At 37.3% G+C, this 21,142-nt stretch overlaps 1 protein-coding gene across 9 annotated transcripts in view; it reads right to left on the bottom strand.

The window, feature by feature from the left end:
- Positions 1 to 232: 232 nt before the first annotated feature.
- The window catches only part of ARHGEF7 (Rho guanine nucleotide exchange factor 7), a 127,788-nt gene continuing 106,878 nt past the window's right edge, over positions 233 to 21,142 (bottom strand). For 7 of the 9 annotated variants that reach the window (XM_029998757.2, XM_029998758.2, XM_029998764.2 and 4 more), the window contains 5 exons: positions 19,374 to 19,463; positions 15,972 to 16,148; positions 6,747 to 6,846; positions 6,059 to 6,113; positions 233 to 3,449 (listed from right to left, as the gene is read on the bottom strand). In XM_029998757.2, coding sequence (XP_029854617.1) covers positions 3,327 to 3,449; positions 6,059 to 6,113; positions 6,747 to 6,846; positions 15,972 to 16,148; positions 19,374 to 19,463 — 545 coding nt within the window. In that variant the 3' untranslated portion in view covers positions 233 to 3,326. The remainder of the gene's footprint in view (positions 3,450 to 6,058; positions 6,114 to 6,746; positions 6,847 to 15,971; positions 16,149 to 19,373; positions 19,464 to 21,142) is intronic. The other 2 variants (XM_029998759.2, XM_029998761.2) reach the window with 1 other exon arrangement.

Below are 21,142 nucleotides of genomic sequence, written 5' to 3'. Positions count from 1 at the left end.
TCAGTGCAAGACAGTTAAGGTCCTCCTTCTCACCCCTCTAAACAACCCTTGCTTTGTTTGTTTTCCAGGCATCAATTTGCTATTATAAAAGACCAGGAAAAAGCCCTTTCAAGGTAGTATATCAACTATTAAATAGCAGAGGTTATTTATATGAAAGGCAAAAAAAATTAAAGCAATTTTCCTTCTTAATCTCACAGCCCACATACTACATGAAATGTAACACTTCATAGCGTAGCGGAAAAATCATGGTTTAATTACAACAATGTAGCATAAACACTTTAGTAGTCGATACCAGGATATTATTGTGACGTCTAAACTAAACTTGAGTTCTCCACAGATACTGTAAACAGACACTCTAAAATCCCTAAATGATTTGCATTAAGAAGGTTTATACAAAGGCGGTCAGTTGTTCAATCTTTAAGATGTCATGACATGGCGAGACAAACACACATACATCAGTAAGTACAGAGAAATGTTATGCTACATTTTGGACAGTTCAGAACTGAAAGTGCTTCACATCTATAGGATAAGAAATGGCTTCATCTCCTCATCCCTAAATGATGAGAGCAAAGAAATAACCCTTTAATAGGTTAAATAAACAGTGCCCCATTTATCCATGCTTATATAAAGTTTCCAACAATTCAGAAGGTCCATGGTGAAATTTACAATCTATGTACAGTATAACAAATTGTCAAAGAAAAAAGTTCAGATACTCCTAGGTTCCCAGAAGCCTGAAGCTCACTCACTGCACTAGAGACAAAGGCTACCTACAATATTAGGTGGGGGTTTTGTCCATTTTATTTTCTTTTTCTTTTTTTTTTTTTTCTTTTTTTTTTTTTTGTAAAAATTAGTCATCCCAATCCACCTTGAATAAAATCAGTCCCTAAGTCCTGGTCATATTTAACAACTGCTTAATCCCAGTGTTTAAGGCATGTTCATTAGATGTCAGTATAGGGGTACTGTCAGAAATGATAATAATCACAGGTACAAAGAGTCAGCAAATTTACATAGCAACATCACTCTTTACAATATAATGTAAAACAAATTCTTATGATGGAAGTTGTTCCTGAGTTAAAATTTGCTAAATACTGCTAAGGTTAATGTTTTCTGTTTATACGTCTTCCTCTGGAAAGTCCTTTCATGTATGCTCAACTGAAAAATTAAAATTCACTCTGTAAATAGCCTGAATGAATGTCAGAAGGTAAAAATGTTAGCAAAATTCTAATTATATTGGCATTCCCAAATCTAAATTTAGCCAAGATACTATGAATTTGCAGGGTTCAGTATCACTTAGCTTTTAGCAAGAGTACTTTCTAAATAAGAAGATAAATATAAATGTCAGTCCACATTTTTGTGCAACTGCAAACAACAGGAAAATATTTTGGTATCAAGAATTATCATAAATTTAAAGTTCTGTGCATAAAAGTAACTCTGATACTGTAGACATTTTTAGTTTTCTTATCCAGTCTCCTCCTTTAGAATAAAGGAAGACATTTTTACATTGTAGGAACACAAATTAAAATACCTACAAATATATTCAAGCTTCTTACATCAGACTACTAATTGTCTATTCAGATTCTTAAGTATCCATTCCCACAGAATTGTTTCTCAAGTATGTAATCATTGACTTTTCTTTCCTATTTAAAAAAAGCTGTTCTTGGCTGAGAAAAGTGGATAGCTTTAAAAACAGATTTATTCATTAGATTCAAAGTGTGCATGACAATTCTTACCACCCTAATCATCCTGGCTCCAACTCATTAAAGTTCATATAAACATTTGCTGAAGTCTGAGCATGAAACTGAACAGGAGTTAAAGGGCACTAGGAAATCAGGATGACAAAAGGTGCGACTCAGGTCTGTGCTATACCTGCACTTCTGACTGTCAACTGAAGACAAACCCCTCAGAAAATTGCACTGTCTGGAGTTTAATCCAAAGTTTGCCAGAATCAATGAAACACTTACAACAAACTTTAATGGGATTAGTATTTTAAGTGCTCCAACTGAAGCTCACCGTTTGCAGTGACGCAGCATCTCCTATTTTAAATACAAGAAAAGATTGCAGTAATTGCACCTATCAGACTAGGGAATAAATGTTCATTTATGTATTTTTAAATCTGTCAGCAGTGCAAATTATGAATTACAGTATGACTTAAAAAAAAAAGTATCTTATTTCCAGATTTGTTTCCACTTAAATCCTAGTAGGACAGAAACCAGCAACATGCTGAGTACACAGGGTGGGAAAGGAATGACTGCTACCACAGTCTGGGAATTCCAAACAGAGAGTCTTACATAGTGGTATAAAAACAAAGCTCTGAATGAAGTTTGGCCTAGCCCATGTGTCTTACGCACAAAGGTTAGCTAAAATTTAATTGTTATGACCATAAAATATAAATAGCAACAATTTATTCACAAAATTCTGGATTAGATTGATTTTTTTGCTTTAACAAACTGCATGATCTATTAAATTATCAGCCAGCTGTATGTTTAAGCACAACAATAGAAAATGTAGTACATAAACACCTAAAAATCACAGTCATAAAAAGCAGGCAAGTACATCAGTCTTTTGGTGGCCAAAGCACAACAGATTAGTCTGCCAAACAAGTGTACATGAACGTAAATCACGGGCATTAGTTTTGTTAAAAATTGTTTCTACTGTCAATAAACTATCTTCTGTATTTTAATACTGTTCTTAAAGAATTGTAAACTGTTTAAAAATGTATGCACAGACATAAATAACAGTGAAGGATTTAAATACAGTGGTCAATAGGAAAATTAGGTTTTCAAATTTGCATGTGTGATGAGCAGGTAATTTGGAACAAATCCATAATTATCCACAAAGAACTCTGACCTTTCTTAGGTAAGACAGTACTGCCGTCATTTCTAACACTTGTGACCATTATAATAACAAGAGAAAAAAACAACATATCAGCCCTGATACATCAATCACATATGCATTCAAAATTACAGATATTTACAAGAAAAACATATATTTAATTAAAAAGCCACTGAAAAACATGGACTTTTAGTCAGGTGCTGCACTTTCTGCAAAATGAGGTAATTTAGATGCAAACAAATTAAGTTTAGTAGAGTTCAGGATCCACTGTCTCCACACTTAAAGTACAGATTGCTTCAGTAAATGGCTTGACTGGTTCTATATGTTCATAGCAAGAAATCACTAGATCCAGTTAAATCCTGTTTTGTAGTGCTCTTGATGCAACACTGACTAATGTCAGAAGGCTTCCCAGCTCAGTTTTACAACTGGTCTTTCAACAGAAAGAAAACGGGGGGGGGGAAAAAAAAAAAAAAAAAAAAAAGGAAAAAAATTAGTTATAAGTTGGTTTCATCCCAAGATGGGTCATTCATGTTCTTTAGAACTTTTCTAACAAGCTTCTCCAAGTCCTTGCGAGCTCTTTGTTCTTCTTCTAATGATTTCTTCATCTTTTTATTATCCTGTTTAATAGAGACAGAAATATTAGTTGTTGGTTTTTTTTTAAACAGATCTTTTCTGACCACACATACATTGTCAATTACAAATTCTGAAGGCTCTTCTCAGTAAGACTATTAGCTGTTCCAAAGCAAAGCCTTCTATTAAAATTTCACAAGTTACACACAGTTACTTCACACAATGCAACAAAAACCACCAAATGGAAACTGAGCTATTTCCCATTTATACTTAGGGGTCCTTTATAATGCAAGTGCTAGCAACAGATGGCCAATAATCTTTAATTCTTCTGCTCAAATCTGATCAATGAAGAATAGAATAGATTTGTTGTTAATGGAGAAGGGAAATGGAGCAATAAGTAGAGTAAATATCCTCTCTAAGAGCCTCCTGTGATTATAACTAGTTTCACAATCTCAGAAAAGCTTCTTAAAACTTAATGCAAATTAACTTGCTTCATTAGGAAAGTAGATAGTTGAAAGGAGTATCTTGAAAACCATTACGTTCTCTGGAAAGTGTTTTGTGACTAAATTTTAAACCAGACAGATGACTACCAACAGTCTAAGAGGAGTCTGAATTTCAAGGAAGACCACCACTCTGCATGTGTATTAACGAGTGAGTTAGTTCTCAATATTTAGCGCCATCAGGCAGTATTGAAATATCACGAACAAAAGGACCGTAAGGATGTCACTGACCAAACCACGGTAATGCTTACACTGTTCAATCCTATACAGGCCAAGGTGATGCTGGCAACAGCAGGGAAGCAACCAGAAGATAAGACATTATATTAAGGCCCCAGGACAACCAGTCTACAGGTGTGTAACAAACATGGGTCTGCAACCCAGGGGTCCCACTGGACTCCCATCAGCTGTCATCTACAGACCTTTCTAGAAACAGGATGGGATCAACAGCTGCTGCCTCATTAACTCCATTCCCTCCTCAAGTCTGTTGAGAAACTCAGAAATCTCATTCTTTTCTTGTAGGTACAGACTTAATTTCTTTTCATTTCTTTATTAATTTACTGCCAATTCAGGACTGTACTATTCAGACGTAGTGCCTGTGGAGCAACAGCTACGAATAACCTATGGAAGTTGCTACGGGAGGGATCCCACCACGCGTGGTAATTCTCACCAGAAGGCAGTCCAGTGCCTACACCCACCAGTGCACTACGTACTCCCAGAGAGCCTGTATCCATAAAGCCCTCGGTCACTCGGGACCTTCCCGGCTCAGAGATCATTTCTGCCACTTCAGTTGGCAACGTCACAGCAGCAGACCAAGAAATGCTTCTAAGCTGAGATTCCTGATATACAAGAAAATTAACTCAGGCTTTCAGAGGTCTTGGCCCTGGAAGGTGCGAGATTCTGAAGAGACCATCTATTTGGCAAGGCACCAGAAAAGAGAGCTGTTGCTTGGAAGTTCAGGAGACTCTGACTTTTTGTTTAGGGTCACACAGAGATCTGTGGGGCCTCAGTAAGGCAGCACGTTTATCCTTTGTACAAAAGCAGCCAGGGCACAGGAATATTAGTGGGTTATTGTTGCTGCTTGTATTACGTGAATTGTATTTTTCAAAAGACTGTCAAATTTGCATCAAACCTGGGATACATGTGCTTTGTACATTGAAAACAGCAGAATTTAAGTATTTAACACGTCAGCTGTCCTATTTCAAGGAACATGCATGACATCCTTAGAAATACTGGGCACGCTTACAGATGGGCAAAGAATTCGGATTCATGTTTATAGCCCAAAGCCTAAAGTAAATTGAATACAAATCCATTTTACACAGGAGATTTAATCCAACTTCTTGAGTCAGAACTGTTAAGGTCAGTTAGCAAATTCACACGTTGGAGAGTGAGGATAATTCAATGCTTTTTCGCCTACACACTGAGAAATGACTACGTGCGGCATCATTAACATGGTTTAAACAGGCTGTGTCCTGGCAAGAAAAAGTCATTTTTAAACACCTCATTTTGGATACTTAAAACAAGCTTAAAACATCAGCTGCAACTTCCATACCAGCAACTCAGGTGAGATCTTGCACAGTTCCCCCATGTGACAAAGCAGCACCCTAAGCTAACGTGAAGCCCTCATTAAAAAAAGGCCACATGATAGACACTGAAAAGAAAAGGACTCTCATCTCTGGAAACAGGAATCAGTTCTTAAAACCTCTCAAGAGGTGTTCAAGTTACTGAAAGACCATTAATAAAGGCCTAAACAGATCCAGACATTTATACTACTAAAATTATATGTTCTAGAGCAAATACTATTTCACTGTCTCTATAAGCTTATTTTGCTGATGATACAGCAAAACCGCATTTGCTTAACACTTTCAACATTTCACAAGTTGTAACATCCAAAAATAAATGAAACACAGCTTAGTAAGTCACCTCAGAGAGAGGATACTTAATGCTATTCTCAAGGGTTGGTGCTCCAAGAGCTGATGACAACCACCAGAGAAGGTGCTTTTTGTCAAATTGGTATGTTTTACTTTTAAAAGTGGATCTAGTCCAAAATTCACGTTCATTCCTGTCAAAGTGAATCAACTTACAAGCCATATTTATTTTTATAATAAGCCTTCCATCTTTCCATTTCCATGTCGCTATAAATGTAGCAAGTTACCAACCTGTCTTAACTCCTGTACTTCATCCTTTAATGCATATACTGTGTCAACAAGGCTTCTAAAATGAAAAAAAAAAAGGGATGATCTGTTAAAACGGTTTTCAGAAATACATGCCTAAATCTATTGTTAGACAAAACTGTTAAATGAAATGCATTTAAAAAAAAAACAAACCCACAGCTAACAGCTAATTTCAAACTGTATTGAAAACATTTTCTCTTATCCTGATTTATATTCAGTAAGGCAAGGACCTGTTACCAGCTTCTGTAACAGGATACACCTCTCAAGCACATATGGACCTATACTGGTTACTGTATTACAGCTTTCTGTAACAGAACTGTATTTCATTTCCAGCATACACCTTACCAAAAAAATAGAATGATACCACACACTAACTAGAAAGATTACACCAATTTAATACTGAAATGCTACAGTACTTGGAAAAATTACTTAAAAGTGAAACATATCACTTCTTGGCCTGGAAGGAAGAAGTTGCATAGCATATACAATGAAACGAGACTACAAGCATTTAAATGAAGGCCAACTGCACTTAAAGGACTGGCAGCATACTCCAAACAGCTCTGTTCCCTACTACAAATATACCACAGACACACTACTATAATGGGAGATGGGAGGATGAGGAAGAGCGCAAAGTTTACTGGTTTAATCCACCATTCATTAAATGTTCTCTTACTTCTCTTCTATAACAGTCTGACCATTACTTTTAGTTTCTTCTACAATAATCTTTTCTTCTTCTGGAAGCAGGACTTGAGGAGCTGATTCTTTACGGGAACCTGTTGTAAAAATAAATTACAAAATGAGCAACTCAAAAATATTGCTGGGGCATTTTAAAGATTATTATTTCATTCATTGCATGACACACCTGCATGACCAAGGTATATCAGTTTCCATTTCCCCCTTCCCTCCACACACACAAGTTACTGACACATTTTTAACATTCAAAACCACAGCCTTACAACAACAAAAAAATTGTCTGACATTCCTATCCTGCTGCTGATGTAACTCCTGTGTCATCGATGGGGATGCTACACCGTTTGTTGAACGGTGCACCATTCAACTATCTCAGTAAAAGCTGTACAAATTCACCATACCTGACTCGGAAAGAGACAGATGTGTTTAAGTAACAGTGATTTAAGCCTCAAGGACAGATTCTGATCTCACACCGATATAAATTTAAGAAATAATTCCACTCTAAACCAATTACTGTATCGGTAAGGAGCAGAATAATAGTATCAAATAATACAGCAATGGAAGAAAAAAAGTTAAAATCCCTTTCCCCTGAAACACTATAAACAACACAATTGTGTGTGTGTCTGTACATGTATACACACACATACACTTACAGATAGCCTTTTAGTCCTAGAATAAATTCCTACCAAATGAAATACATACTTCGTATTTAATAAATGTTTTTAAAAGCACTTAATGGTTTGACAATAGAAACTCAAAACATTCCAACATCTTCAAAATGTCTTCCACAATCATTACAATTTATAATTTATTATAATTGATAATACATATAGATTCTAAAAAAGTAGCTCTGAATAGAAAAATCTACACCTCAGAGATGTGTATCCATTCATACATACATGAAGTATGTATTCTAGAAACGTTATTTCATTAGGCTGCAACAAATTACAGGCATTTTTTTTAAAACAAGGTCTGCGAATAAATTGCTGTCTAAGCATTTGTTCAGAATTCAAACACAGCAGATAAGGCATTAAAGTTCTTGCATATTTTAACCAAGATATCAGTTTTAACAAAAAAGGTAGACTTGCCTATCAATTTGTTGTAATGAACTTTCATTAACCAGGAATGTTTTAAGTCTAGTACAGTTTGAACTGATAACTAGGTACTACAGGGTGCATGCCTGTCAGGAGAAATTAGTTAGCTCTTGCTGAACAGCTGCTTTGTGATAACAGTGCTTTTCTTTTATGGTTCATGATAAAATACATAATCTGAACACAGAAAATAAATGAAAGAAATCAAGCTCATAGAAAAATACTAAGTTCCCTAACACCACACCTGCAGTCTTGAGTTCTGAACAATGAGTTTGTAGGGACTGTAGTTCAGCAGTACGTGTTAAGCTATTTAAACTGTTTTAGCAAACAATAACAAAAGTCCTTTAATGAAGAAAACAGTTTCCGTAAGCTGACAGTAAAGATCTAATGTATCAGTACATGATGGTCAAAATTTTATGGAAGAAAGGTAACTGCAGATTTGAGAACAGAATCTCGTCCTTGAAAGCTGCAAGTTCTTCAGCTAACAGAGTGAAGAAATCTTTTAAGGGTTAATGCCCTTCCACTTATTTTCCAGGGAAGGAATAACCCATAAAACAAGCACATCCAAACTCTGTATGGAGCTCAAGGACATTTCCCAGTTTGCGCTGTCAGTCTCTAATTGCAAAAAGTTGTCTTATGTTTATTTCAGTTAATTGCTTACTGCTCTGCTTTATTAGCCCAGGAGGTAGCAGAGAACACCGAGCTAAATGTTATTTTAGGAATTAGCTGGCAGCAGCTGCTACCAGATCACTACATTTTGGGTCTCTGTACCAATGTGGAGCACCTCAGCCCAGCACACGTCGAGGGAGACACTGACCAAAGGGAGAGAACTGCCACGTGTTTCTCACCCGTGACTCCCTTCAACCAGATGGAGCAGCGCGTTGTATTTATCTCTGTACAGAGCTGCATCCAATTGTCTTTGCCTGGTCAGAGTAACATGGGTCCTTGCAAAGCAGAAACAGTGTGGAGTAGACAGCTTTAAAAAAAAAAAAGTCCCAGCAGTATAGTTATATACACACATGCATGTAAAAGAGATGTCTACACCAGCATATCCTGATGTATGTACAGCATAGCACAGTAAACACTTAATACTACTGAGACACAGAATGCAGTTTCATTAAAAACAAAATGTTCACCAACATTATACACACAAGGAGACCACACAGTACACATACACACTTACACGATGCAAAACTGTTGCTGTGAACACTGACCTTCCTGTGCCACAAAACATTAACTACTGTGGAATTCAGGACATCACAAGTTTCACTCTCGCCTTCATTGCTCCAATACCGTCGGTCATGCAACTTTTAAATTCGTATCTCAGAACGCTTGCTGCTCTTACAATTTGTACTTATGCAAAAAAACCCCCCACTTTCTTCTGCACCTTGGTTTGCTTTTTGTGAGTTTTGGCAGGGTTTTTTGTTTGTTTTGGAATTTTTCCTAAACCCCATGAGCACTTGCTAAGTATCAAAGGTACAAACACACAGCACATCTATCCTGCAACAAAGGACCCTGTCATCAAATGAGTACGTGCACAGTAACATCAGACTTGATGTGTCAAGTTCTAAAGGTAAAACGAAGCTACTTCACCATCTTGCTTTTCTGCACCATTTATGCCAGAAGCTTTTCTTTTTAAGATGCATTTTCTGGCAATTACACATCTAGAAGGAACTTCAAGCATAGTCACCTCACTACTGGCACTCAGCAATATTCCCTAAACTGCACCTTGTCCCTCCACCAGGTTCTTTATGTCTATTCTCTGTGTGACCATTTCTCTCCGGAGAAGTTTACAGCTACAGCTTTAGGACATGAAGAGAGGGCTGCATTATAGCACAGTGCGTAGTTCACACAAAGTTGTACTAAAAGGGGAGTCTAAGAAGTTCCTGCAACTTAGATAATCCTAAGCACTTCTTTGAGACATATTCCATGTTTTCATGAAGTAGTGCAGAAGACTCAAAAATTACTTCAGTTTGCCATTTCTGCCATTCACCAATCCTAAGCATCCAAGTTTCATGCTGAATTTTATTATGAGACACTACTCACTCTCGTTCCAAGTCAATGGGCCAAAAGACAATGTTTAAATTGACCTCAAATAACTCTGGCCCTAAATCACCTTGAGACAACGCAACCAAAGGTACTAGTTTAAAAAAGATGGAACGCTACCCCCAAAGCTTTACAAAACAGGGTTTTCTTTTCCTTTTTTTGAGGGTATGGGGGGAAGCAAGGTGGATGGGAGAAGAACAGATGTTTGGCAAACCCAGGCAATTACTACAAGATTAGCAAACAAATAGTAAGGCTGAGTAAGATGCCATTAACTTTTCAATGGGGAACTAAATCCAGGGTCTTGGAAGAATGACCCCACTGTTTAGAAGTCTGCTGCATATTTAAGGCAAAACAACTGGCCACTATGATCAAGATTCAACTAAGTTCCCATCAATTAAATTCCAGCAAGAAAATAAAGGTATCTATTCAGTATCAATACCTCCCAGCCCTAGAGTGGAGAATAAAGAATTACAATGCTTTTTCCCAATACCATACCCTAAATTATAGGTTTAGCAAATTTAGCCTCCAGAGTAAAGCAAGTAATAAACACAGCCTACACGGCATTCAGACCAGGGGTAGAGACCTTAGCAATACCCACTACGTAATGTGGTGCGACACCCAAGATACAAGAACAAGCCTGTGGGTAACAGCCCCGTGCTTTTAGTTTTCAGTGTCTGATCCCCTTTCCAGCCTAATAATCAGCCAAACCAGCAAGCAGTTCTGAGCATTTCTGGGGAAAAAAAAAAAAAGGAAAGCTGAAAGCTGTTTGGATATTTATGTGGCTGAAAGACTGCGACAGAAGTTCACTTTATACCTGTCTGAAACCAGCCCTGGAGTACAGTCTGTTAAGACCAAAACGGGAAGAAACTAGAGCCCAGACTGAATGCCACAGAGGTTCTCAGTGATGTCTGTTTGCAAGCATAACTGCACAACCCAAGCCTTTTATTCACTCTCCTCCAAAGGGAGCATGACATCTTAAAAACCAGTTGATATGGTACCATGCTGGTTCCTGACAGAAACCAGGCTTCAGAAGGAGCTGTACTGGTAATCAGTCTGGTCCTTCGTTCTGAATCATTTAGCAGACACATGTGAAGGGAGTCCAGAAGTTTTGCACAGATCTTAACACATCAGGCAGGAGGGAAGGAAGAGAAGAAGGGGGACGAAATTCAGATACCTTTTCACTTTAACCAGGTATTAAGTCTCGGCCTACGTTCAAAGGCCTTGTCTGGCCAGGAACCATTTAAGGCAACAGTAAAACAGAGGTGGGTATGCACATCACCTACTTAAAGCAGCTAACCTCAGGGCCTCAGTTAAAAGCCAGCTGCCCCCAGTCCATCAGGACCAGGGTTCCTTCCTCCAGCCGGCCATGTGGAGGAGAAGGCTCAACCTAGGTACTTTTACAGTGATACTCTACAAAGAGTTTGCCTTCTTCCAGTGACTATGAGGGTCCTAATTTAAGCTATGGAAGTTAGACATGTGGCGATGGCGGTTAATTTTAAGAAATGCATGGCATAATTTGAGGCTATCAGCAATGATTCTGTTGCACAGCTTTTAAGTATTGCTGTTTTCTTCACTTTTTCATACCTTTATTGTGATTCGGAGAGGTAAGGAGGGGAACAAGGCACAATAAAGGTAAACAATTAGAAACAGTACTTGCAAATATACAGTTCTGGTTTTCAGCAACTTTACTAGGCTCTCTTCATAAGCTAAGAAGCTCTTTGAAATTATTTGCTTGAACTTCAAAGACAGAAGTCTGACTTGCCACTGAAAAACAAATATGTGCATACACAACTGTTTAGATCTACCATTAGCCACCAGTATGTACAGACGTGCATATTTCCTAGAGAAGCAAACATTAGACAAAAAATAAGAATTACTTGCTATTTAAAACATTCAGTGTTTCATTGTGTTAGTTACATAAAAGATGTTAAAATGGATAAGCAGACCTGCCAAATTAACCTTCTCTTTCTCAATGAATCTTTGATGAAGTCCTAATATGAAGAATCCTAAAAATGGTGCCTTCAGACTCTGAGTGCATTGAGATTAAAGCATTGAAAAAAAATCCTTCATGCTACAGATCTGCTGAAGTCAAAAGGGAACCCTTTAATATCTTTGTTTAGATAACAACAAGTCAGAATCCAAACATCAGGCCAAACTTGAGTTTCACTGTATAAAATACACTGTTGTTTGCAATTCTTGGGAGTAACAAAGGTTTTGGCATGAAGTTATTTGTTGTTGTTTTTTAACTAACAGTGATACACAAATAGGAAAAAACCCCACATGACTCAGGTAACAGATCTAGGCAGTTTACAGCAAAATGTTTTGATGAGTAAAATGAAAATAACTGAAGTGGACTGAAACACATACAGCTCCATATGTGAGTGTTAGTCGTATAAGAACAGAATGAAGAGTCTGAAAGACAGATACACCATCTGAAGAAGCGGGATATTTCTAAGACAACATTTGGGAATAGCTATCCCACTAAACTTCCTGTGTATTTCACTAACCAATACAAAAACTTCCAACCAGAGGGCTGCAGACCTGAAACTAGAGTTACTACAATCATAGCAGCAAAATGTTATGACCTCTTAATAGAAGTAGGCGATTACTTCATTTATTCTGATGTAAACATTTTAGTATGTATATTAGGTTACTGTTTTATTTTAATTCACTCAAATATGAGCATCTTTTAAGTAGAAGCACTAAAGATAACTCTTGTTTTGAAGAGAAAGATGTTGCAGTATTAAATCTTGAAAATATGCAAGGTTCTAGAAACCAGTATCATATTCATAAAATTTCTCTCTGGTAACAGGACCTGCAGAAGTAGGTTTTAGATTGTTCCAATAATTCAGCCTGTGCTTTTACTGAGAATACACCAATCCAAAAAATGAGAAAGAAGAAAACAAAATCAATTAAGGGGAGAGGGAGGCAACAGAATAACATTCTATAGATGGCAACATGTCTGAAAAGTTATTTTTAAAAAAGAGAGGATACAGAAGGATACATACTTCACATTACATTGAATTTCCTGTAGTTGTCAACTACATCAAACAAAGATTACAAACTTATGTCAAAAAAGCTCTTTCACTTCAGCATTTGATTCCTCCAGGAAGAAGGAGGGAGAGAAAGGAGGCAGGGGGAGAAGAAGAAGTTAAGTTACAAGTTATGCTGTCCTTTCCCCCTGTGTAATAATTAAATATTAAAGTCACAGTCTAGCAAATGCAAAATTTATTTCAACTGTACATAACAGATGTCCTTTTTATATAAAACAAAACACTTAATTGATATATGCAACCACAAACAATATGCATACTGTACAGTACAATGCAACATTCAGATATACATCCATTTTGTATTTTCAAAAGGCAGTCACCTACTAAAGATGGCTTCTCCCGTTCACAAATGAAGTGCACAATATATATTATTTTTTCTATGTTTTACGTCACTATATACACATTACTGTGTTTTGGCAAGATTATGCAAAACACCCAATTAATATTGGTTGGTTTCAATTTATGGCAAATACTAATTTATGGAAACAATGCATAAGCCATGTGAAGAGGGGCTGACAATGGCTTGAACCTACCTTCCAATTCAGATTCTCCATCCTTCCAGTGTATTTGTAACTGTACACATATAATTTACAGAATTGCATAAACATAAGGTACTATTATTACCATGACTAAAGTTCCACAAAAATAGAAACACTGAACCTTTGGACCGAATACCACCATTTCCACATTTGCCTTTTTTTTTTTTTTTTTTTTTTTTTTTTTTAAAGCATTTTGCATTAATACTCCTGATAAGTTCACAATAGCTTATGGCCTGGAACACTGAAGACACGGAATGATTTTAAATGTGTGGTGACATTAATATGAGGCTACAGAACATGAGAGATCCTAATTATGATAACAGTTAATGACTTAAATGCTACAATAATTAATGGTGGTAAACTGTCAAAGCTTTGGTGCATAGAAAGTCAATAAAATCTTCGGATCTGGGTAACAAAACATTCTGTGTGATAAGGAGAGATCAAGTGCAACAACTGTATTACAAACTCATATTTACACTATATAACATGAAACAGACATAAAGGAATTACCGTTTATCCAATGCAGAAAACATTATTCAACTAGAACACCACAGCTTAAGAAACAGGAAAAAAACCAATTCATACTTTCCATATATGTTAAAAAAAACCAAAAACTGACTGAAAGGAAGAGGGGAGTGAAGTGGGTTACAAATGCGCTGTGGAATGGTATGGAGCACACATACTTCTTGCGTTTCTCTAAGCAACACTCCTCCATTTTGAAAAAAGTTCAACATACACAAGTTCCTGGTCATTACGTTAACATATGACTAGTAAAACGTACCCCTGAAAACCCTCCTCAGTAAGCACTGCTGCTTTTGTTAGTCATATTTTTGAATGCCAACAACAGTGAGAGAGGATAAAGGAGGTGATCAAACAAGACTGAATGCAGATCTGCAAATGTGAACTGCTTTGAAATAGCTTCTCCACGCTGACCGCCTTCTGGAATCATGCACATCAGCAATTACTAACTTTCTGATCATGTAACCTGCAGAAAGGTGTTGATTATCTTTTAAAGAGTGTGATCAAGTTCCCAGGCGGCAGTTTATTGCATCGTGATTATTCTGAACTTGTTCATAGAGTAATACCTGAACACTGGATATCATGCTTACTTGAAAAGGGGTAGGGGAATTGCTTTTGGGGACCCTGGTGAAAACAAGAACTGTTTCTGTCCTTTTATCACATGCTTTTCCCTAACGCCAAGGAAGATGTAGAAAACATGTCATTTTTGTTTTGATGCCGATTACGGTATCCACAAGACAGAACACACACACTTCACCCCAGCAGTGCCCCAGGTGCAGGTTCGAGACCTTCAGCTGTGCACAGCATGTCACAGTTCTCTGAAAAGCCAACACGACTGTAACTGAAGAGCTGCTGCTGAAAACAAACCTGCTCATGAAAGAAGTTACAAGACACAATAAAATCTGTCACGGACATGCTCCAAACAATACAACCCAAAAGCCAAGCATTCTATTATTCAGAACGTCAAACAAGCCAATGTGATCGCAGTTGTACCTAGAGTTTCAGATGCTGAACACACGAGCCTCCATCAGGGGAACCATTTTCATCTCGTCTTTTCAAGAAGAATGGTCAATTGAGAGTTGACAGCTGTGTATTTTAACAGGCAAGTAAACATCTAGACCCTGCTTTCTGCCACGCTACTGCATACAGTAAAGTGACAGTATGACCATAGGTAACATGAGATTATCAAAACACTGCATGTAATGAGCATGGACTGCCGGGTTTTCATGACAACTGCCAGACTGGGGTGGGGGGAGAGCAGTGCGGTCCTTCGTATAAACGTTTAAGCAATGAGGGAAAGACAGCAGTATAAAAACAGAATTTTTTATGGATTAGCAAATGCTCTTCCAAACAAATGGGCCAGATATGTGAGTACCTGAATGATTTTACAGCTCTTGTTCTGCTTATTTTTAAGCTGCATTTTTCTTACTCTACCAGCTTTGTATTTTGTTTGTAATAGGTAGAAAATCCAACCACTACCACTAAGGTATTTCCATATTGCTGGCACTCGGCTCACAAACCAGTATGGTTTCAGTTCAAAATACAAAAACGTGCTGTATCCAAAATAAATTAAAAAAAAAAAAAAAAAAGAAAAGAAAAGAAAAGAAGAAAGGACCTGTTGCTACACTGACCAAGTCAAAAGAAAAAAAAAAGACCATTCAGAGCTACAAATTAACATCTGTCAGTTAAAAAAACCCTCAAGAAATATCATCCTTAACAGGATATACACTTTTTAGAGTTACTTATTTGTATGTGTATTGAATTGGCAATAGAGCCTTCCACCAGGTATAACTGAAGTTTCAGAAGCTCCCTCAGAAGTTGTTAAAATATCACATTAAAGAGACAAGGAACAGCAAGAAAACATCTAAGAAAAGCAGGCTGTGATACAACAAGCATTTGTTAAGAAAAAGCTCAGAAGTGCATTAGTTCTGGTGAGAGATATATGAGCAACAGCTCTTACGAGATGTAGACCCCATTCTGTAACTATGGGCTGTCCATATACTGTCATAGTCAGAGTCTTCTGAGAGGTCTGAAGGCTCCAAACGAGAAAGACTACTGCGACGACCCAAGGAGTCTAGACTTGATTGGTCATCATCAGCCAAGACGTGATTATGCATCAGGTCAGTGCCTTGCCATGCTAAGGATGTATAGGTGAAATGAAATGGTGGATGTGGATAGGCAGAGGTGGGATGAGGAGGAGAACGTAAGGAATAGCCACAACCAAACACATGAAATAAAAGCAAAAAGGTGATGGGAAGAGAAGGAAAAGAGAAAATATTGTTAAAAAGGCACCAAAGTTTTTTTCTTTTTTTTTTTTCTTTGTTTTTTTCTATTTGTTTGGGGTTTAGGTATAAGTTACACTCAGCATATAATGTTTGAACTGTTACAACACAATTTTTGAAGTGGTTTTTAAGCTTCTAAGCAGCCTCAGTTGAGAATTTTGAATAACCAAAACCTTGTTTGAAAATATATTTTTTGGAAGAGGGAGTTCGGTTCTTTTGAAGTACGGAGTCGGTTCTGGCCTGAAGGGATTTGACTGGGGACAGAGCAATAAACACAGTAAGCCAGCACGATCCAGCGCTGATGTGAAAAGCAACAGGCCGTTCCCCATCACACATCTGTACCTCCATCCTTTCCCTCCCTTGCAATGACACAGTCATTTGTACAGCTGCTTGGTGAGCCAGGTCAGGGAACAGTTTCAGATGAAAATTAACCCTACAAAAGATTCTTTTTCAAGCAGGTAATTTCCCCACCAGCTCACAACACAGCCGCAGAAGCGCTTGTGTCACCACTGTAAAGAGGAAAATGCAGGGGAAAAAGCAAAGGTTCTCATGCAGAGCAGGGCTGCTGACTGTCTAAATCAGCAGCAACATCTTGCATCCACTCAAGAGGGCTGTCAAAGTACAGCTTTTCTGTGCCTGTACCCCTTGTTATTTGTTTAACCATGTAGTAAATTAACTCACAGAGAAACAGGGCCAAGAGGCTAACAGCAACACAGCCTGGTCCATTCCGACCCCTCAAACACCTCCTCCTACACACCTCTATCTGAATCTATCTTCCCAATTAAAGACTAGAGTAGTTGATCAACCCCCCTTTATTTTTAAAGGCCTGGCAATATCCAAGGACTGAAACCATGTAAGTGGCCACGCTATAAGCCACCATACACATGGTACTGCAAAAGATTTTAAGCCTCCATTTGGAGCAAAGTGCAAAATAAACTCGGTATATAAGAAGCAGGATAAAGTGAAACTCTGTTCTTCTATTTGCATCTGTCTCCCCAAATTAAACCCCACATCTTCCCAACCCAAACAACTTAAAAAGTTGCTCTGCTACCTCTACTGCCACTCCCTACCAGTTTGCACTGGTGCCATAGGTCTGCTGATCTGACGTTGCCAAAAGCAGCACCCCTTGGGCTTTGGACTGTGGTGTAGGTGGGAGCATTGCCAAATGAGTGCTGTGAGGGACAGGCAGAATATTAACACGGAGGTAAGAAAGGAGTATGTAAAACAAGGGCGTGCTTCACGGATGACAGGCAATTCTTTAATTCTATTCTTCTACACTGACTACTGCTCCCACAGAAGCAATTCCAGCATGATTGTTTTTTTCCCCCATTACCAGTCTAAAAATGGATCTTCTGAAACCTAAAGTCTTAGATGACAACACTATTCTTTCCAAACAAAGCAGCCATGTGCTTAATCAATAAAAAAAAATGTTTCTTGCTGCAATTAAGAGCAAATAAAAGCTGCTGACTTCTGATGTATGCAATGATACTCACAGCACTATGTATATTTCTTAAATATACATAGAAAGGAAAAAAATAGGCAAAAAAGCAAAAAAAATCATATCCATTTTGTATCTGCACACACATTTTATATCTTGCACACTACTGTGCAAGTGCAAATGTTTCCCCAACCATTTCTTGTCACATTATCCTTGGAAATAATCAACAGATCACAGTCGAAGCGTTTAAACGGCAATCATCTCATTTAATTTTGTTTGGAACAACAGTATATCTTCAGAATTTTGAACACATTCATTCCTTTTTATCCAATTAAACACACTACTGTAATGACTGTAGGGCTACAAATTAGATTAGTATTAATAAAAAATTATGTAATAGTATCTAATTTTATCACCTTGAAGACCTACAGTTCAAGACAGAAAAATTAAAATGAAGGTTTTTGCTGTTACTTCAAAAGTATCTACAGTCTAATACAAGGGCTATATTCCCATTTTAAATTACATATGAATACAAAGTACCTGGATTTTTTTCAAGGTGATAACAGTAAGCAAACACATATTAGGAAAATCCATGAACTAAGTTTGCAATTGCATTTTGAGACTTCTCAACTGTCAGCATAAAGTGCTTTTGCTTGGAAGCAAAACAGGCACAGAGCACTGTGGGCAGTAGTAACAGTGATTAATACCACAAATTTAAACAGCTTTAGTGGACAAGGAGTAAGTTATAATGTCCACTCTTCTAGTTCCTGACAACAGCAATACCAGCCAAGTTCTTCAGGATCATTATACTGTGTTCCAAGGATCCCCGAATGAAATCGGTATTCAACTGTGCAAAAACTGTGCAATCGGAACAAACGCAACAGCATTTTCTCCTTCCTTGTGTAAATGGAACACATGCTGGTGGACTCCCCTGCTTTGCGCAGTGTTTTACTTACAATACAGAGGAACTCCACATGGCAACCTTGATTTGGATTAAATGAAGTAGGACCCCAGAGGCACGTTACAGGTTTTCAATAATCTAGGTATTGATCTGAGAAACTAAAAATGGCTTTAAGCAACACACAGATCTGAGAACAATTTCTCCTGAAATTATGAGATGGGATTAAAATTTGTAATTAATACTAAAAACAACTAGTGGCAATAAAAGAAAAGAAATTTTTATAGGTCTAGGTTACTTTTCCATAGTGGAAGTCTTTGTTGAACAGAACAAGACAAAAATACACTCCTCCAAAATTATGACTACATCTTCACTCCTCCTCTCTACTTACCAGCTTCTTGAAATTTATCAAAAAGCATACTGATTAACTGTCACATTCAGTTCAGACACCTCTCGTTCATTGGTGAAGGTTTTGTGCAATTTTAAACCATGACAAGTAGTCACTTTTGGCTTTTGGGTTTTTTTGTTATGTTTTGTGTTTTTTAAATACTGAAAGAATTATAGTCTTTAACCACGGTCCTTGGCATCCAATACTTAAACACTCGGCATTGATATTAAGCCAGAAACAGGTTATTATTTCTTCCAGGTCCAGCTTGCTACTTGCAAAGGCCTGAGAACATACACCTCTCTTTTTCACAAACTATCTAATTTGTGTTTTAGCCGTTTCAGTACTTTCTAACTTACTTGAATTTAGTGTTTGACGTGTTTTGGCACTTGTGCAATATGCTTCAATGACTTTAAGAATTTGAGCATCTTCTTCTAAAGCAGCTGTACCTAGAATCAATGGGAAAAATAGAATTTTAAACATGGTTATGTTTCTTAATACAGAAAAGCCTCTTTAAATCACTACGTTTCAGTTGAGTCCAAAGTTCAGCCTAACCAACCCTTTAAAATTCTCTTAATCATCCCATTTTAAAAATCAAACTTCAATGAGCAAAAGTAACAGTTTAAGACAAAATAGTATCTTGAAATGCTTGGGAAAAAACCCAAGTCAGAGTAATTACCCACACATTCAAGAAATTTTCTGAGCTTCTGAAGTTGCACAGAACATGTTCTGAAGTGTGATTACTCTGGTTCTAAACCAAACAGCCATTAAACTGAAAAAAACCCGTATATACAGTTATGATATACATATTATTTCATTATTTAATGAAAGAAATAAAGGAACAGAATATTAATTCACAGAAAAGAAATCTTGAAAACTTTGGGGTTTTGTATATGTATCAGATTTACCCCTTTCAACAGCACACTATTGAAAATTAAACTCAGAATTAACAGCGCAATAAATACGTCAGTACAGTTTCAGTCCAGTGTGCAGCAGGAAAGATGTCACTACCACGTAAGTGTATCTGTGAAAAGTGGAGTAATTAAACTTCTCAGACTTTAAAACAGAAACACAATTACTGAAAAAAATCTAACCATTCAAGCTTAACATGGCAAAATTTTCCTAAAGGTAGAGCTCCACAGCAAATCTCCTCTTTGGGGAATTCAGTAAAAACGCTTTCAAATTGTTCACTTGCAACAGAGTGAAATTCCAATCAAACTGAAATCTGGAGGTACCTCTACTATTAGCTTAGATGGAACTAGGAGCCTATATATGTAGGGCAAGATGATTTGTTGTTTTAAAAGCATTTTTCCTGTTTTCCTCCTTGAAAAAAATAGGCTTGAAGATTTTGTGCTGCGTGAATCTGAACTGCCTTCAACACCAAAATGTAGTAGTATTCCCTGCCAGCCAACGCATCCTCTTAGTCTTTGTGATTTATTATCACCAGAACAAAGCCAACCGTACAAACATTTGTCAGGATCAGCTGACAAGCTAACTGTTGAAGAAATTATCTTGACCCAATATAGTTTCCCTACAGTTTAGGAGACGCAGGTACTCCAAAGTACAGGTTATTTCTCTTTCAAGGCAGGAAAAATTTCATTTTGGATTTCACTGTGGTTAGAATGCAGCACCATATTACTACAGTAGCAAGACAAATATATCACTTCTGAAATGAGTACTGTGAGGGCACTCAGTTGAAATACCTTACTTATTTTGGTTTGTCTGTTATAATGCTAATTTAACATAGCAGTTCTCAAAACACAGCCTGCAAAAACCCTGGGATTCTGGAGGAGATAAGTAATAAAACTCAAACCTATCTATCAATAAGCTCCACAAGTGGCAAAAGGTTGCAGGAGCACTAACACGTAACAGAAGCTTCTAAGTACTGATACAAGGGGGGGGGAGAAGATGAATACCAAGAATCAGTAAATATTTCTGTAAGTAACACTCTTTGACATAAAGCCACCAAAAAATCCCTTTTATTCAAAGTTATCGCCTACATACAAAATACCGGAAGGTGTTAATCAGTAGAACAATGTATTTGCAAGCTAAAAACCCCCTTCTTCCCCCCCAAAGAACTATCTCCTAAGTGTTTAATAATTCCTAAATCTCCAAGTTGACAGCTGTA

This window comes from Aquila chrysaetos, chromosome 23 (genome assembly GCF_900496995.4).
Source record: "Aquila chrysaetos chrysaetos chromosome 23, bAquChr1.4, whole genome shotgun sequence".
NCBI lineage: Eukaryota > Metazoa > Chordata > Aves > Accipitriformes > Accipitridae > Aquila > Aquila chrysaetos.
This window is presented reverse-complemented; position numbering and strand designations above follow the sequence as displayed.